General features: G+C 37.8%; 3 protein-coding genes and 1 long non-coding RNA gene across 5 annotated transcripts; 2 read left to right on the top strand and 2 right to left on the bottom strand.

Moving 5' to 3' along the window:
* The first annotated feature begins 25 nt into the window (after window positions 1–25).
* Window positions 26–7,272, top strand: LOC130426671 (uncharacterized). Its single transcript, XM_056753566.1, has 8 exons — window positions 26–328; window positions 1,425–1,582; window positions 1,930–1,970; window positions 2,059–4,554; window positions 4,755–4,890; window positions 5,074–5,189; window positions 5,305–5,373; window positions 5,939–7,272. The coding sequence occupies exons 2-8, from the start codon at window positions 1,580–1,582 to the stop codon at window positions 6,252–6,254; spliced, it is 3,177 nt and encodes a 1,058-aa protein (XP_056609544.1). The 5' UTR covers window positions 26–328; window positions 1,425–1,579; the 3' UTR covers window positions 6,255–7,272.
* On the bottom strand, window positions 7,012–9,518 carry LOC130426677 (uncharacterized). The gene is made up of 3 exons (XR_008907215.1): window positions 8,793–9,518; window positions 7,930–8,144; window positions 7,012–7,744 (listed from the first exon to the last, which is right to left on the bottom strand). It is a non-coding gene; the product is annotated as an uncharacterized LOC130426677 (long non-coding RNA).
* A 594-nt stretch (window positions 9,519–10,112) lies between these two features.
* rusf1 (RUS family member 1) lies at window positions 10,113–15,497 on the top strand. The gene is made up of 14 exons (XM_056753568.1): window positions 10,113–10,484; window positions 10,560–10,637; window positions 10,811–10,925; window positions 11,004–11,049; window positions 11,125–11,157; window positions 11,267–11,372; window positions 13,608–13,709; window positions 13,859–13,929; window positions 14,020–14,204; window positions 14,317–14,374; window positions 14,622–14,686; window positions 14,850–14,990; window positions 15,109–15,174; window positions 15,305–15,497. Exons 1-14 carry the CDS (start codon window positions 10,338–10,340, stop codon window positions 15,388–15,390), a joined length of 1,299 nt encoding a protein of 432 aa, XP_056609546.1. The 5' UTR covers window positions 10,113–10,337; the 3' UTR covers window positions 15,391–15,497.
* An 83-nt stretch (window positions 15,498–15,580) lies between these two features.
* On the bottom strand, window positions 15,581–17,401 carry zgc:113090 (uncharacterized protein LOC553741 homolog). 2 transcript variants are annotated; one of them, XM_056753570.1, is made up of 4 exons: window positions 17,035–17,401; window positions 16,896–16,954; window positions 16,563–16,777; window positions 15,581–16,455 (listed from the first exon to the last, which is right to left on the bottom strand). In XM_056753570.1, exons 3-4 carry the CDS (start codon window positions 16,747–16,749, stop codon window positions 15,590–15,592), a joined length of 1,053 nt encoding a protein of 350 aa, XP_056609548.1. In that variant the 5' UTR covers window positions 16,750–16,777; window positions 16,896–16,954; window positions 17,035–17,401; the 3' UTR covers window positions 15,581–15,589. The 2 variants fall into 2 exon arrangements, with proteins under 2 accessions (XP_056609548.1, XP_056609549.1); XM_056753571.1 differs by having other exon boundaries at window positions 16,896–17,401.
* Window positions 17,402–17,716: the final 315 nt, after the last annotated feature.

The raw sequence follows: 17,716 nt of genomic DNA on the forward strand, positions 1-17,716 counted from the left end.
AATGTTTATGGTATCGCGATTGGTTGCTTTTCTCCCTCCTGAAAGCCAATTGGCGAATTTGCTAGTCGCTGGCATTTGTAATTGGCTGAAATTCTGACGGTACTCTAGGGGCGGATCATTGTGTATTATACGAGATTGTGATTGGCTTCTAGACAGATCGGGAACACGATTGCACCGAATAATACGTCTGAGTGTAGCGCAATGGTGAAACCCGGGCGCCGCTCGGCATGGAAATGTCACACCGACATCGACTTGTGATGTTTTAAAAACAACGCCTAAAGGAGATGTTTACATGCATTTACCGCATGTTTCCCTGAAAACGTTTTAGGTTTGTATGCAGCTTGTCTACATAAACTACACGTTTACCTCTTAAACATACGAGAAAGCACAGGGCTCTCTCAAAATGATTGTATTTGACGGGTTTATGCGTAGATAGCAGCATAGCTCAGTTAGCACAATTTACGACGTACACAGACCGCACCAGTGTCTGGACACTTGCTGTAGTAAAGCGGTTGTCGAGAACCAAACCAAATTCTTTCTAGCCGCAGAAAAATGCATTTTAGGATATATTATGTGTTTTTGACTGTGGTTTGGTTTATGCCTGTGTGAACGATAAATGATAAGGCTGACAGTTATTTGATGTAAGTTTTGGCACAATAGCTTGATTTCGATTAGCCGCACTGCTAACTAACATAACACACTGTTGCGATCAGAGAGACATCTAGTTGTGAGCATTTAACAGCAGTTCAAGATAAGTGTTGAATGTTGTCCCGAACCATATATTAAACAAACATGTCAGCACAACAAACACTTGACGAATGTAATTGAAGTTGAGTCAAGTAGAAAGTAGAAATATATATTTTTTATATTATTGTATTACGTTATATTACATATTTATTGCTGGTGACATTAAATAATATATTAATAAAATAAAAAGATTTATTATTCTGACAGCAAATTCAGTTTAATCAAATTTTGATTAAATACAATTATAATGTGAATGACTTTTCGCATTATTTCTATCTCGTTTCCTCAATTAAAGCAGTATAGATGCACCTGTTTTCCAGTGTTGCCGTTTATTTTTTGTATTGAGAAAATCATGCTAACTGATTCACTCGTACATGTTTTTGCTGTGCTAATGGTTTAGCTTAGACAAAATCACTCAGACTTCTACACAAGTGTATGAATAAATATTGTAAACCTTGCTGCCTGTTAACAGATATTGTGCTCTAGTAAAGTAAAATAAAGCATGCTATTATAAAAATGCAAAATCATTTACTGCACAATGTAGTTCATTTCAAGCTTTAAGTTTTATCCTTGTAACCATGGCCTTACTGTATGTAGTTAATGTTATTTGGGACAATGACTTGCTAAGTGTATAGAAAAGTGTAGAAAAGCTAACAAGGAATCTGCTTATTTCACAGCTGTGATGATTTGCAATAAAAATTGAGCGAAAAGAAAAAGTTGAAGCCTCAGGATCAGAAAGAAGACTCGGAAGGTGCATCGATTCAACAATGAAGCCGGGTCACCACAACCTCAACACTTGAGCTCATCTCCATACAAGAGAGAGAGCAACAGCATGGTATGTCACATTGTTTTTGTGTGCTCCAGACACAGATCTTAAATGCTCAAAAACAAGTTATTTCTGGTATATAGGAAGCTTCCACTTCAGTGTACAAACTTATTTGAGTAATTACTCATGAAGTGTTGCTGTAGTAAGAGCCAATTGAAGGGGGCAACAAGCGAAGATAGACACGCAAGGGACCTCACAGTGACACACCTTTTTGAGTAGTTTAGAAAAAATGCAAAAACACAAGGGAAGAGAAGTAAAACGAGATAGGCATGGAACATAAAGCAGTTTTGTGTCTTCTCGTGTTGGAACTGTGGAAGGATTGCAAAAATAACTCACTTTTATTTTTTTATTTACAGACAAGCTTTGGAGCTGAGGCTGAGATGGAGCAATATTCAGAGTGAGTTATGATATTCAGGATTTGTTGTGCTAAACAAGTAAAATGGTTTGGGCTTTTTAACAACATATCTGCTATGTTTTTATCTTAGGAATCATGTCGAACTGGCGTCATCCTGTGAGACCCCACAGTTAGAATATAGCAACTCAACAAAGGACCATTCCCATGACCAGAAGTTGATGGAAAGGGAATCTCCGGACAGCCCTTCTCCAGTCAAAAGATGGGAGATCGGTCAACTTCTGCAGTCATTCAAATCCAAGATGGCCAGTTTCACAGAGATCGTCATGAGCCCCGTCCGGCTCTTTAAGCCCACCGACACACTGTCCTCCATCGTACATCCTGAACAGCTCGTTGAGTCTAATGAGGAAAGTTCAACCTGGACTGAAGAAGGAGAGACAACAGATGAGGAATGTAAAAATGGGTTGCTTTCCAAAAGGTTGTCTGCAGAAAGAGTGCAATGTAACTCTTCTCCAAAACGCCACAGAGTTGCACAGAGGCTGCATTTTGAAACAGTTTCAACTAGCAACCACAAACCAGTATTGGAATGTAATGAAGTTTGTGATGATGTGAGGGTTGCCCACAAAGAAAAGAATCGAACAGACTGTCCCTCAAGCCAACTGCGAACTGTTCTTCACAATGGAAACTATCCCCGTCCTACAACACAAAGCACTTTTCTCAATTCTGATTCAATTCCGTCCCAAAAAAAAAAATCAAATTCTACTCATGACTTACATAGGTCAAGTCATGCCAATAGTGAAACAGCCTTTGGAGATATTAGTGAGTCAGATGCTGTATATTCAGACAGTACTGCTAAAAATTCCAGAGATAAGCTTAATTCTTCTAATACTTCATCTGATTTTTTCTTGAAAGATAAAGATAGAAGCCGCATTAAGGAATCCAGTACACTGGCGATAAGGAAAAGCCCTAGAAAGGTGTTTAAACATACATCAGAAATGGCTGCTGATTTGGCATCTTCTGCTTCAGGGCCAAAGTCTCTAGATGATAGAATGAATGATTTACACTCCATAAATGTTACAGAAGAGATGCATCGCTCCACTGAAGTATCAGAACCTCCAAATAGCACTTCTGTTGGGCATGTGAGGTCAAAGAGATGCAGAGAAGCACTTAGAACTGAGACACAGAAACACATGGTGACGAAGCGGAAACGTCAAGGGCGGAAAGGCGAAGATAGAGGCATGAGACGGGCAAAGAATAAAAATGACAACAGCATCACTTTTGAAGAGAATCAGGAGGATATCATTTGTGTTCAGATGAGGAAAAAGATTTCCACAGCACAAAAGTTCAATACAAGCAATATCGCAGATGTTGAGATAAGAAATTCTGACACCTCGGAGTCTTGTGACTCAACAGAAATGGGGCTGAAAAGGACTGTAAAAACTAATTTGAAAAAAACTATCAAATGTAAGTCATTAATGGCCTCTAGCAATGAAGGTGAATGTGATGTGGCCTCTCAAAATGCCACAGGAAATGTTGACAAGAGCCTGCACTGCAGAAACATGAACACCATGAATGATTGTAACTACGAATCCAGGCCTCAAGAACCATCAGAATTCCAGATACATGAGGGTGAGAAGACCAAAGCTCGAAAAACAAGACATGTTTTTAAAACCGCAGGTGAGGTGTCTTTTCAGAAGAGGAGTCTTCGTCCACCCAAACATAAATTTGAGGACTATAGTTCAACTTCAGCAGTTGATCCAGCGGGACCTAGTGGACCTTCAAAAAGAACACTATTTCAGAGCGATCGGCCCTGTGGTGAATCACAAAGGACTATCATCGCAGGTGAGGAGCAGATGACATCACTTTGCGGTCATGAAGCAAGAGAGAACAAAAAGAAACTTACATCACCACCATTGCATCCTGAATCCACAGTTTCACTGCAGTCTGAAAGAAAACCAAACAGACCTACAAAGACTGTAAACAGACCCAAAAGAAAACAAAGGGAAAACGTAATCGGAGCCAAGGACGAGGCAAACATCCAAGAAAAGATGCTAGAAGCCATTTCTGTAGAGTCGTTGTCAGGTAGCGGCTTCAATCGCCTCATGCGAAGCTACTCCTGTCCTGAGCTCCCCTCCCTTGTATTTAATGGATGTGATGTACCCCCGTCCCAAATGCATGAAAACGGTTCTACCTCATCCACCAATATAATCACAGCAGTTCCATCAGCAACCCATCAGCACTCTCCGTCCAAGCGTACTCGCCGGCACACCGTCTGTAGTGTGGAGATCGAGCGAGAGATTGCCCCCCTGTGTCTCCGTAAAGAGGTGTACCCTGCTAGTAGGGGTGCCCCCTCCTCTCCTTATTATCCCTCCAACTCTTTCGCAGCTCTTGCCTCTTGTTTTCTGTCCAGTCCTTTAGCATTTCTATCCGAAAGCTCAAGCCACAGACGAGGTAGCGCAAATTCTGATGCCTCCTGCATTACCTCTGGTTATGTCACAACCTCATCACCATCCTTGTGCAGTTCCCCCTTTGCATCCACTCTCACATCCTCTGATCCTGTAACTGATCCTTTCACTGTTGTCACTCCCAGTCCCGAGATACCTTCTGCCTCTTTGTCATCACTTTGCAGGTAATTTATAAGATTTCAACTTCCCTCATCAAGTATATTCGCTTTATCTTACCTGAAGCTTAATAACAGGTGTGTTTGGTTGCTGTTGTGTTATGTAGCATCTAGATATTGTCAAATTATTCCCGCTTTACTAAAGTTGTGAATAAAACTAGCTTTAAAAAAAGTGCAAGTCAAAAGAAATTCCTTCTCTCTTCCTAAAGTTCATCACTAAGTGCTTTGGAGGGAGACCATGAGATACTGCAAATGGAGTGTCGGGGGGCAATGGATGAAGAAGAGAGATCAAGCTTTAGTCTTGCCATCTCAGAGGAAAAAGCATTTTCAGACTCTGAAATCAAGGTACCAGACTTGTTTACACTTCAGCGAATATGCTCTCTCCACTTTTTTCAAGTCACAAGTTGAATAAAAGCGTCTGATGAATGCTTAATGCTTGTTACATGTAATTGTCTTTTAGCTTGCTTTTTGGAGTTGTACAAATGTACCGTTTTATCCTAATTTTCCTTTCTTTCTCTGTTTAAACAGACGGACAACAAGGAAGGTCAGGAAATGCGAGGAAAGGTGTCTTCAATTCGTATATGTAAAAAGATTCCAAAACCTCAGAATAATCTCACTCCGATGGGCCTTCCTAAAGTCATCAGGTATTTGTAGACGGACTGCTTAGTTGTAACTTTCACACTGTTTTCTAGCAAAACTGATTTGCTTTTATTACTGCCGCTTTTATTTATCAAAGATACATGTTGTGTGTTTTAACAGGATAAAGAAGAAGGATTTTAGCGTGGAGGAAATCTATACCAACAAAAACTTTAGCAAACCTCCTGATGGGTAAGAATGACTTATCTATGAATGAACTTAAATCAGCGACTTACCAGCTCCACGCCTGTTTAGTACCAATTTGAAAATTAAGTGTAGATCCATGGCCACACAAACTCACAGTGAGTGGGTGGAGTTTAGTGACTGCATTAATAAAATTAAATTAGAGATGCTTCATTCAATAAATAAATGTAATTATACAGTAAACATTACATAGGAAATAAATAAATAGTGAAGAAGTACTTCAATACAAAGAAGGGCTGAATTTTGATGATTGTGACTGTTAATCAGTGTCGTCTAGGCAACAGTATTCACTTCCCTTTTGAATGTCCCTGTGTGTGCATAGTGTTTTATTGCGTACAAAAATGTATACTTTTCCATAACAAATTCAGTACATACTTTAAGGGCATAATATAATTATGCAAAGTAACAGACATGGTCACATCTCTAAAGCTTGTGCACATAAGTATGACATTTCCATTGAACAGCTATTTGCATGGAAATTGGAGAGATAGGGCATCTTCAAATAATAATAATCTTTTTATATCGGGTAAATTAAACTTTTGTCGTTTTTCAGACGTTTGGAAACCATATTTGAGGTGCCTCTAAACCGTCGAGATGGCTTACAGGTTGTTGTAGGCCCAAAAAAGGTAAAGCGCTTTGTTGAATTCCCTGATCTGGGCGTGGTCCGGAAGCCCAAGAAGCCTCTGGTCGGTGGAACAGCAGCCCAAAGGAAAGCAGGAGTGAACACTGGCATCTGTAGAACTAGACGAGGTGTAGAGGCCTCTTCAAAAGTAGAGGATGGGCTTACCCTGCAGGAGCTGGATTCACTTCTTTGCTCCAAGCTTCAGGAACTAGACACCTGGGCGGCTCTCCAGCAGATTGCATGCTGAGGCAGGGATCGTGGCTGTTCTGTACCAAACTATGTGCTCTTCGTGTATATGTTGAATGGGAACTTGTAATTTACTGTAAATTCCTCAATGTATCATTTAAATATAATGGCTGAATTTCATTGCAAGTTGTTTTTCTTTTTTTGTACAGATGATATTCCTTTATGAAACTGTACAGTCGTCACCGTTACTGATTGGTGTCTTTTTTTATAACCTTTCAAAGGATTCGCTCTTGTTTACATAATAAAATGAGCAATACTGCTAATATGTTACCACATCTCAGTATCCAAAATAAGTTGATAAATCACCATACCTTGAATCCTCAGTGTATTCACAATGACATTTAAACTCTTCTAAGGTTGACATGAAAACACTCAGGATACACTGTGCGTGTTTGAATTTGTTTCTCTTTATAAAAGAGTCATAGCACAAAGGCCTTTACAACAGTTGTAGCGGCAAAATACTGCGGTGAGCATTATTCAGATTGAATTGTGATGTTCATTTAATGACATAAAGGATTTAAGGTTTCAATGGGATCTGTGGTATTACTCAGGTACTGTAAATAAATATCAATCGTTTGATTTTTCTTCTTTTTTGGTCTCCCTTGATGTAATGGTTAATGATGTTGCTCGTAGTGTTTGGTCAAAGAAGAAAAATTGGATTGTGTGTAAAGTAGTTTCATAAAGATGTTTGGGTTCACAAATCTGTTTTGTATTGTACCGTTTTGTAAATTTGTTTATAAAAATCACGATGGAATAGGTGCATTTTGACTAATATACATTTTTATTACAAGCCCTGGAAGAAATGAAATATAAAACATTTAAAAAAGCACAATATATTAAAACATACAAAATATTTACAAGTAGAAAATAATGTAACCAGTTTCATATCCCAACATGTAATAGATGTTTTTCAAAAGTTTGGTGCTCTCTGTGAGTGTCTCAATGTTTTGTTGCAATATTGGATTAAGAACAAAAATAAAAACAGTTCACTGAAGGTTCATTATAATACTTTAACAGAGTTGGTCTGTGCTCTGCGAGTGGTTTGTTAGTCCATTGATGCACTTGAGGACATTATAGGGAATTCAAATTACTTTGTTATTCGTGCAAATTCTTCAGGTTTTTGACATTCAGAATACTTTGATACAACCGTATAACAAGCAGTATATAATTGCACACACATTGAATATTAATGAACAGCTTAAAAGGTTTGTGGACTAATTCCAGTTTGTCCAGTGTGAGTGATAATCCATGGCAGATTTCAGCTCTGTTTGTTTCCTCTGGTTGCTCGGTTAATGATATCTGGTGCAAAGGTTTGCTGTCTTAGTCTATGAAGGTCAAAATATATGACAGTAACCCCAGAAAAAGGATAAAGATCAAAATTAAAAACACCCATGCTGCAATGGATGCTATTCCCCATTTTACAGCTTTTCTTGAGTATTCTTTAACTTTCAGATTCTCGTGTGTTTGAAGTGTTTTTCTTGTCTCTCTAGACTGGATAAAAGAAAAGAGGGATCAGATTTTAGATTACTGGCAAATGGTATTCACATTGATCGTACACATTGTTTCGTATTATCTTGTGCTTTTCTTTGTCAACAGTATCTATGTTACTGTTGCTGAGCGTCATTTTTAAATAAGATCCACACAGTAGGTTACTTAAGGAAATGTCTCATATTTACCTTGACAGAGTAGATAAGGGACACAATTCCGATGCATGAGAGTCCACATATGATGCTGCATATGGCTAATCTCCGATGGTCTGGGTCTCTGCAAATGTTATGTTGTCCTTTACAGCAGATGACACTGTGCAAGTCCACCTCAGAATGCTCTTCAAGGAAAGCATCACTAACCTTTCCTTGTGATAGTTGATTATTACTAGCCGGATCAGACATCTCTGTTCAAAGTAACAAATGGCAAGGAATGAATATGAAGGCAACATGGAATGTGATCCAATACAAAAGTGCAGTGATTTAAAAACAAGTTGAACAGGTTTTAACTTGATATTTTTGGTTTTACTTTACATATTGAAAATTTTTATTGAATTACTTTTAAAACACTATGAGACATACACAGAATACCTATACACATTCTAACAATTTGTTGCGCTTAAAAATAAAAAAAAAACCCTTTTTAGTGGAGATGAAGTTATTCTTGTTTTGATGCCTGAAAAACGGGTATGACTACAGGAGAAACAGTCAAGACATGACAAGAGAAACTGACATCAATAAAGCAATGTAAAAAACGAAAGATATCATTGGACATTTAAGTTTCATTAGTGTTGATAATCTTGCTCTACGAAAAAACAACAACATTTAATTGAGACATTTGATATTAATCATCACTCTTATTTGGGTCTCAAAAGTATAAAGTATGAAAAAGTATATGAATAATCATGTCTTTCTTATTTCCACCATATGCAATGTTAGGTGATACAATGAAAAGAACAAGAGAAGGCTATTTTCGATAGTTTCTATCTAATTACTTTCTAACTAATGCTCACCAGCAGAATGTCATTTAAACCAAAGACTGTCTTTGTACTTACAGACTCGCCCGGACTTGATTTATGAGAAGAACAGTGTGGAATTCCCCAGATGAGACAGTGATCCAGTTATGTTATAACCAAGTTTGGATGTTTCTGCTCCGAAAAATCTCTGTTGATTCTTGCCTTTCAAGCTCCTACTGCTTCATTCAGTTTATATAAAGACTAAGTTCAATGAAGGAAGTGCCAGTCACAACCAGATTACAAACTTCCCATCAAAACTTCCTCTTTTTGTTAAATATATTTACTAAATGTTGAAACAGTTTATGAGCTCGAGTCCAGTTGTTTGAGAAGTGTGAGCAAAATGTGGGTGAGGAAAACTAGCTGGCAGACTGAAATGACACAATGAAACACACCTCCACGTTTTTTCAACAGTCCCTCCCTCTGTCTTATTCAAACCTATCTCTTTCAATCCCGCACATTCCTGAGGACGTACGTTTTTATCAGTCAGTTTACCGCACCTTGTTTTCTCATGAGTGACTAAAGAAGACTTTGTAGCAACACTTCTTGCTAGTTCCTGCACTTCCTGCTCTTTCTCTTTCAGTTTACAAAACCACAAGTTCCTGACATTGAAGGTTAGGCACAGGTCTCAGCTGTGAAACTTATATTTCTCAATTTGTGAACAAACATATTGATTTTTTTTTATTGGTTAGAAGTTGAAAATGCATTATTTTGATGTTACTGTATCACTTTTATGGTGTCCGAATGTGAACTTAAGTCAACTTGTTTGTGTCAGCTCACACATTTTTCTTTCATTGGAAAATGTTTATTTATACATCTACATGTACATGGCTTTGAATAGCAGTAACTGATAATGCAATTAAAATAATAATGCACTGTTGATATTTTAATTTCCCTCATTTCGCAGTGTAATTTTATGAATTTGACACAGACAAACACACACTAGCATAACATCTGACACCAAAACATAGGCTGTATACTAACTTGAGCAGTTTTAGACATCTGTTAGGTTGTGTGAATCCAAGACACGCTGATACATTTATAAAGAGACAAATACCAAGGTCAGAATAGACCAAACAGCTATCCTAACTTTATTTTTCCCCTAAATAAAATAACAAAATAGTAAAAAAAAAAAAGAAAAGGAAAAAGCTGGAATGTAATACTCTAGGAATGCAAAACAATTAATTATTTCAAACAAATTTAAATAAAAGAAATCATTGGGCACAATGAAACGTGAAATAATATAGAGAATATAATTACGAAAACTTTACTGATGTCCAAGAAGACAGACTCATTTCCTCTTTGTGTACGACCGTGATTGTCCCTACGTAAGAGCTCAATGACCAATCGCAAACGAACGTGCCCGTGACGTACTGAAACTAAACACGGAAGAGGAACACGGTCAATTCTTATGTGACAATTGACTCATTTAACCCACTGCAACTTCAAAACAGACTTTGAACTAAATGATTTAAATTGCGGATTATAGCTACAAATAGTAATAATTAAATAAAAAACAAAAGACAGATCCGTTGTTCACTTTTTTATTCGTCATCTCGTCTACCTCAGTACATGCTTTTATAACAGATGGAGATCAGTGAAGCGGTGATTGCGACGGAGCGTTATGGCTCACAGGAGTCCTGGAAATACGTGTCGAAGGACGGGAGGATGAGGAGGAAGAAAGATGCGGGGGACAGCAGACTGACTGGAAACTCAATCTCTGGTGCTTTCAAAGTGCGTGACTAATACAGAAAGTGAACATTTTAATAAACCTTCTGACCCATAATTGACCGATGTCTCCTCTCCCAGAGTGTTTTCATGCCACAGGGATATCCCGAGAGCGTCAGTGAAGATTATCTGCAGTATCAGCTCTGGGACACTCTGCAGGTCATAACACTGATGCCATTGTGTTTGATGCGAAAATATCTTGCAATTTACACTTGTTGCCAATGATAATAAAACACTGCCAATGTGAATCAATGTTACTGACATAACTCTCTATCTCTATATATATATACATCATTGCAAAGCCAAAAACATAGTGTCTTTTATTTTCCAAGGCATTTTCCAGCTCTCTGTCAGGCACACTTGCTACTCAGGCTTCTCTGAGGGGTGTTGGAGTTGGAAATCATGAAGCAACAGTTGCAGCAGCGACAATAACATGGCTACTCAGAGGTAGGCGAACAATTTACTGCTTTACTTTTATTTCTCGAATCCCTACTTAAAATAATTTATATGTTGTGTTTTTGTTAGATGGAACCGGGATGTTGGGAAGGATACTTTTTGCTTGGCTCAAAGGGTAAAATTGATCTCATTGGGCATTCACATAAATATGTTTTGTTTTGAAGTGATTCACTGTGGCCCTTTATTTTAGGAGCAAGTTAGATTCTGAAGCCAAAAAATGGAGGTATAGTATGTGATTGACTGGTGATGTAAAAATCATTTTTAATTTGATTGATTATAACTGTTAGAAATATTGAAAAGGAACTAGTGTTTTACTGTTTTAAAATATTCAGGCTCTTCGCTGATATTCTTAATGACATTGCCATGTTCATGGAGATTGCAGCCCCCCATTTCCCACCTTTTTTCACTCTTATCGTCTGCGTTGCTGGAATATTTAAGGTAAAATACTTTACAAGATCTAAGTGGTTAAATATTTATTTAAAATCAAAATTGTTAAAAATAGTTTGATTTCTTTACTTATCTCAAATGTATAGGGCCTGGGAACTTTTCCTTAACATTCAGGGCTGTCAAACGATTACATTGCATCCAGAATAAAGTTTTTGTTTACTTAATATACAGTATGTGTACTGTGCATACTGCGTATTCATTTTGTACTTATAAACACAAAACGTTTATATATATTGGAAATATTTAGATGTATTTATTTACAGTTAGGTGCATACATATTTGGATAGGAAGCAAATATGTTTGTTATTTTAGCTGTGTATCAAAATGTATTCGAGTCACAGTTTTATAATGGATAATGTCTTAGTGCACATTCTCAGCTTTATTTAGAGTGTATTCACCTCAAGATTAGCTGAAGGCTCTAGGAATTATAGCTCTTTAATATGGAGCTCTCCCCCTTTTCAAGAGACCAAAAGTAATTGGGCAGTTGAATCAAAAGGTGTTTTATTCACAGCTGAATGGGCCTTTCCTTGAATAATTTCTTCATAAATGAAGCTGGAGTTGGATAAAGGTCTGGAGTTGTTTTTAGGTGTGGTGTTTGGATTTGGAAGCTGTTGCTGTGAACCCACATCATGGGGTTCAGGGAGATCTCCATGAAAGTGAAACGGACCATAGTACGATTTCAAAAACACCATCAGAAAGATGCCAGGAACATTAAGAGCGACCAAATCAACAATTTGATGCATTCTGAGATAAAAAAAACATGCCACTGAGCACAACCACCAAAAAATCCTGGTCCTTCATATGAGATCAAAGTGGTGGATGATGACATTATCCTCTCCATGATAAAAAAACAACATCTGGCCCAGCATGTTTTTGCTGCAGAGCTCAGCTGTGTTTTTGTTTTTCTCAGAATGTACCAAAGATTTGGCCGCTTTTAATGTTCCTGGCATATTTCTGATGGATTTTTTGTTTGTTTCACTATGTGGGTTCACAGCAACAGCTTCCAAATGCAAACACCACACATAGAAACAACTCCAAACCTTTATCATGCTTCATTTATAAAGGAATTTTTCAAGGAAAAGCCCATACCTGTGAATAAAACATCTTTTGATTCAACTGTCCAATTACTTTTGGTCCCTTGAAAAAGGGGGAGAGCTTCATATTAAAGAGCTGTAATTCCCAAAGCCTTCAGCTAGTCAGGATGAACACTCTAAATAAAGCTGAGAGTGTGCACTTTAAGACTATATCCATTATAAAACTGTAACTCAAATAAATTTTGATACACAGCTAAAACAACAAAAATGTGCTTCTGTCCAAATATTTATGGACCTAACTGTATATTTACCAATAATTCAAATATATATAGACATGTTTTATTTTTAAATGTTACTTTAAAGCGTCCGTACAACGGTGTTTTATGCATTATGACTTCTTTACATTGTTAAACGTGCCGTCTTCTCATGCTTAACATGGTCAACTTGTCAAAAAATTAGTTGGGCGTATAACGTAGTATTTCTGTGCTCGATAAACTCCCCCAGCGATGGTACTGGTTTCGGAAAGTTTTTTTTAACATATAAATCTGATTTGTAACAACTTTTCTTAGTCCCTTATTGGACAATTCTCCCGAAAATGCACGCGGCACGCCCACAGGAGAGCAGGAGAAGGAGCATGCGCAGACATCACTTTGACTTGTGTGCAGTAGAGGGAGAGAGAGCACATGTGCCGGTGCTTGTTTGTTCACTGCATTTGGGTGATGAATATTATATAAACTGTGGATATAACGCTGGATTTGGAGATCGTTTGAAACTGATATATGGAGCCATCCCAGCGCTAAAAGATGCCGGACATGCGGTGAGTGAAACTGATGTCTACCCCTCCCCCCGCACGCGCCGTTTGTTTTCGGAAACAATCGAAAAGCTATATCCATCTTTTATAAATGTGATCAAACTAAATACTCTTCGAAGATAAGAAATATGCAATACTACTCTATAGGTACTTAAGATTAATATGAGATTGGCAGAAACCCAGTGTTTAACGCCCGCTTTAATATAAGCATATGTGTGTATGTTTATAAATACAAAATTACTATGCACAGTACACAGACATTTACCATGTAAACACAAACTTTTATTCTGGATGCGATTAATCGCAATTAATCGTTTGACAGCCCTATTAACATGACTTAATTTTTGAATGCAAGCTTGTTTTCCGTTTCTTTCATTATAGTCCATTGTAGGAGTTGCTGGTGGCGCAACCAGAGCTGCTTTAACTGTCCATCAAGCTCGCCGAAACAACATGGCTGATATCTCTGCCAAAGACGGGAGCCAGGTTGCTATTAGTCATCTTTAAATATGCCACAGGGCATTTTCCCAGCAAAATTTCCCCTTCATGTGGGAAATTCAGTTCATAATTGTTTTCAGTGATTTTATGTTTATTATTTCATGTGTATTATTTCTTGACCCTTTTGTCCTAAAAAGGAAACTCTGGTGAACCTGGCAGGACTGCTGGTGAGCCTGGCACTCATCCCGCTAGTAACTGATAACCCTATGTAAGTTTACCCTCAGATTAAGCATGCTTTGAATGAAGTGTGTACTAAATAGTGTACTGATTTATGCTAGCCCTGTGCTTTCGCTTTCAGGTTGACATTCACCCTGTTCTTCCTTTTCACCCTTCTCCACCTGTTTGCCAATTACAAAGCTGTTCGGTCTGTTGTTATGGAAACCCTGAATGAAGCTCGACTGTCCATCGTCCTCCATCAGTACTTGCTTAATGGTCAACTGCTCAGTCCGTTGGAAGCCAACCAGAAAGAGCCTGTATTCTTGTGTATGCCCTTGCAACATCACAAAGGCTGTTTTAAACGCCTTCTCTTGATAAAGATTATCATAATTTGTTTCATGCTTTTTGCCTCTAATGAAAAATCCTGTTGATTTGACAGCTTTTCAAAGAACGGTTCCAATCAAGTTAGGTGTGAGACTTGGAGACATTGTTCAAGAGTGAGTTTATCTACTTTACATTTATATTTACATTTATGCATTTGGCAGACGCTTTTATCCAAAGCGAGTTACATTGCATTGTATTATACAATTGTTTCTGACTATTTGCAATCCCCTGGGATTGAACCCATGACCTTGACATAGCTAGTTCCTTGCTCTTATCACAGGAAAGCTTTAAACCTAGGCACTTTAAACCAAGTTTAAATTCGCTAAAACAAAACGTGAAAATGATTTTTTTTGACCTAAGGCAAGAAGATCTGCAGCTGGCATTGAAGAATAACAACAAATCGTACCTCATTGGAATCAGTAATGGTACAAAGATTATTCTTTCACATTTTTCTCCTTTGCTAACCAAAGAATTTAGACATAACACATGTATGTATAATAGATGAAGATGTAGTAGATCTAAAGTGATACTAAAGAATTTACATGTTAGCATAGAAAATCAATTTATAAGCTGGATTACTCTTTCCAGGGTCTGTTTGTGTATGTCTGGGAAGTGACGCTTCTGTGCATGATGAAATATTGGCAGCATGTCAGGCCTTGTGCCTTAGGACTGTTCTACACAATGATGCTTCACTGACTGGGGCACTCAATCAGCTCTCTAACACCAAAGGTGAGTGCTTGTTCAAATTAAATTGTAACAAACCTTATCTTATTGTGGATAGTGCTTTGATAACTGTTTTTGTAGCCGATGGTACTGCAGCTTTTGTTCTCTATGTTTTCTTTTTCAGACCTATGGGAATTAGTATCAAAAAGTCATACGATGATTGATCATATTTTTAGGATGTTCCTAAAAGGTCAGTTTAATGCTTGCTGAAATAAAGTTCCATAGATAACAAAATGTTTGATGCACATGCAATTAGCTTTTATAACTAATCTATAGAGAAAATGTAAATATGGGAAACTTATTCTGATTCTTTATGCCAGAACTGGAGCAAGCGAAGTGGCAGACAGACCAAACCCTATTGGACTGGAATGAGTGGCGTGTGGAATGGAGGAAAAAGAGAAGCTGAAGCAAGCTACGAAAAATGGACATTCGTGTTGTATTGATGTGTCTAGTTTAAAATGTCTGAAGGACTGAGCAGAGATGTGAGGTTTATATTAAAAACAATAAGCTATATCAGTTTTGCTTCACACAAATTATTTTTAAAATTGGCTAATCTTTTATCATAATGCAAACCAGCACAATCTTCTCGTCTAGTCTCTTATCCTCTAATCCATAACTGAGTTCACTGCTTGAGATATCACCGCTCCATTATGAATTTTCCTTAAATGTCTCTTTAGATTCTCCGTTCGGTTGAATCTCCGTCCACAGAGGGAACATTTGTGAGGCCTTTCCCCTGTATGAATGCGTTCATGCTTTTTCAGGTCAGCTAAGCGACTGAACCTGAAGTTGCAGCACTTGCAAACAAAAGGTCTTTCGTTTGAATGGCACACAAAGTGAGCTCCGAGGCTCGAGGAGGATGCAAACGTCTTTCCGCACACGTGGCAGCTGTGTGAATTCTCCCTCCAGCCACTGATAGTGGGACCATTATTAACATCCACTGTATTCTCTACTCGTGACCTAAGAATGTGTTCAGAAATGACAAAAGTGGAGTTTGGTAGACTATGTATTTGGTCATAGCTAAACACGTTGGTGGATACAGGCTGCTGGCTGTGTCCGTTTACTAGGGGACCCTCTGGAATGCTAAAAACATCTGTTGTCACATTGTCTGTCTCTGAAACAGAACAAGCCAGAGGCTCTGGTTTAGATTCCACTTTGATCCTGCTTGAGGTTATGCTTACTGGCTTCACAGAGTTGCTGGTTATTGGTTCTTCACCGATGTCAGGTGAAGATGGGTTGAGGATTTTTATAGGGCTACTCTGTGACTGGGATGAGGGTCTTTGCTGGTTTAAAGAATCATTACAAGTTCCTAGTAAAGAATGATGTGGGTCTTCTGTTGGCGTTAGATGTACATGATTCTGCCCTGTAAATGAAATTCTTTCACTCCAGCTTTTCTCTTCTACGATTGACTTTCCATGATAAATCAACGTCTCATGATTCTCCCCTGGATGCGGCTCATGCTGGGTAAATTCATCTGAAAATATAAGATGTTTACAAAATTTTGGGCAAGTATAAATGCGTTAAACATTCTACAGTACTGTACATAAAATTGGCAAATAATAAATATGTTTTTAATTTCACCTGAAACCACAGCCATCCTCTCTTGCAGTTCTTTCAGTTTCATCTGCAGGTTCTGATTCTCCACGCGTGTTCTGGCAGCTTCCTTTTGATATTCGGACACAGCGTGACCCATGATGTGCAACACCTCTTGTACTGCAGCTGTGAGGAGCTCTGCTACATTTGTCACCAGAGCATCAATTTGGGACATTTTCTGGTTGTTTTTTAAAAAACGGGACCTGTTTAAGTAGAAGACGAATCTTAACGTCTTAATGCTGCCTCTGAGTCGAAGCAATTACACACATATAACAAGAGGCTAACAATGGCTTAATGTGACAATTTTAATATAGGACTTACCAAAGGGAAATACGAAGAACTGATGTCTTCGGTGACCAGCAAACACAACTTGCATTAAGCTGAATTATTAAATAGAAATATTATAATAAATAAAGTAATAATTCTTAGATAATACCAAACATTATACAATAACACTGACCTCCCTGTTCTCTGAGATATCACTGAGCCTTGAGACCGCGCTAAAGATAATGTCGTAATAATGTTTCTGTCATTATACGTGATTATTTATATTGTAAAGTATGTAGTTGTTTATGTTTAACGAGTGTTTGCACCGACAAGGGTGTTTACAGTAATGACGTCATGTGTGTCTGTCCGTGTTGTGGAAACGCAGTTTAGTGACGTACTGCTGCTTCCTTTACTACGAGCACGCGCTACTTCCTGTTTCGGTTGCCAAAGATTCATTCATTTATTTCTATTGTTACATTTAACGAGACGAAATATATTTTTGCTGTATTCAACTGGAGCTTGTGGTTTTCTAAGTTTTATTCGATGAATTTTCTTATCCCATAATTTATTCTATATCCATGGCTACTTTGTCCCCCTTTAATTGTCTTTAATTGTTGTTTGTGAGGCTACTATGCAGTGTAAAGTATCGGAGTAAATGTAATTATCTTTTTGGCTACTTTGTAGTTGTACTGAGTATTAAAGACATTAGCTGTTTACTCTCCTTGACCACATATTTTGCAGCCGTTTATTTTGGCTACAGAAGAATTCATATTACCATTTAGGTATTGCATTGAAGGTACTATCATATGATATTGTGGATTTTACCCTTATTTACTAGAACTTGTCAACATGGTTTCTTTATGTGAATACGAGTG

The sequence above is a fragment of the Triplophysa dalaica genome, chromosome 7 (genome assembly GCF_015846415.1).
Source record: "Triplophysa dalaica isolate WHDGS20190420 chromosome 7, ASM1584641v1, whole genome shotgun sequence".
Classification (NCBI taxonomy): Eukaryota; Metazoa; Chordata; class Actinopteri; order Cypriniformes; family Nemacheilidae; genus Triplophysa; species Triplophysa dalaica.

Coding starts and splice junctions, on each gene's coding strand:
- LOC130426671 (XM_056753566.1), top strand. Junction 1,971..2,058: donor GAGATGGAGCAATATTCAGA/GTGAGTTATGAT, acceptor TTTTTATCTTAG/GAATCATGTCGAACTGGCGT. Junction 4,555..4,754: donor TCTTTGTCATCACTTTGCAG/GTAATTTATAAG, acceptor CTCTTCCTAAAG/TTCATCACTAAGTGCTTTGG.
- rusf1 (XM_056753568.1), top strand. CDS start 10,338: ATGGAGATCAGTGAAGCGGTGATTGCGACGGAGCGTTATGGCTCACAG. Junction 11,373..13,607: donor GCGTTGCTGGAATATTTAAG/GTAAAATACTTT, acceptor CTTTCATTATAG/TCCATTGTAGGAGTTGCTGG. Junction 13,930..14,019: donor CTAGTAACTGATAACCCTAT/GTAAGTTTACCC, acceptor TTTCGCTTTCAG/GTTGACATTCACCCTGTTCT.
- zgc:113090 (XM_056753570.1), bottom strand. CDS start 16,749: ATGTCCCAAATTGATGCTCTGGTGACAAATGTAGCAGAGCTCCTCACA. Junction 16,456..16,562: donor GAGGATGGCTGTGGTTTCAG/GTGAAATTAAAA, acceptor TTATATTTTCAG/ATGAATTTACCCAGCATGAG.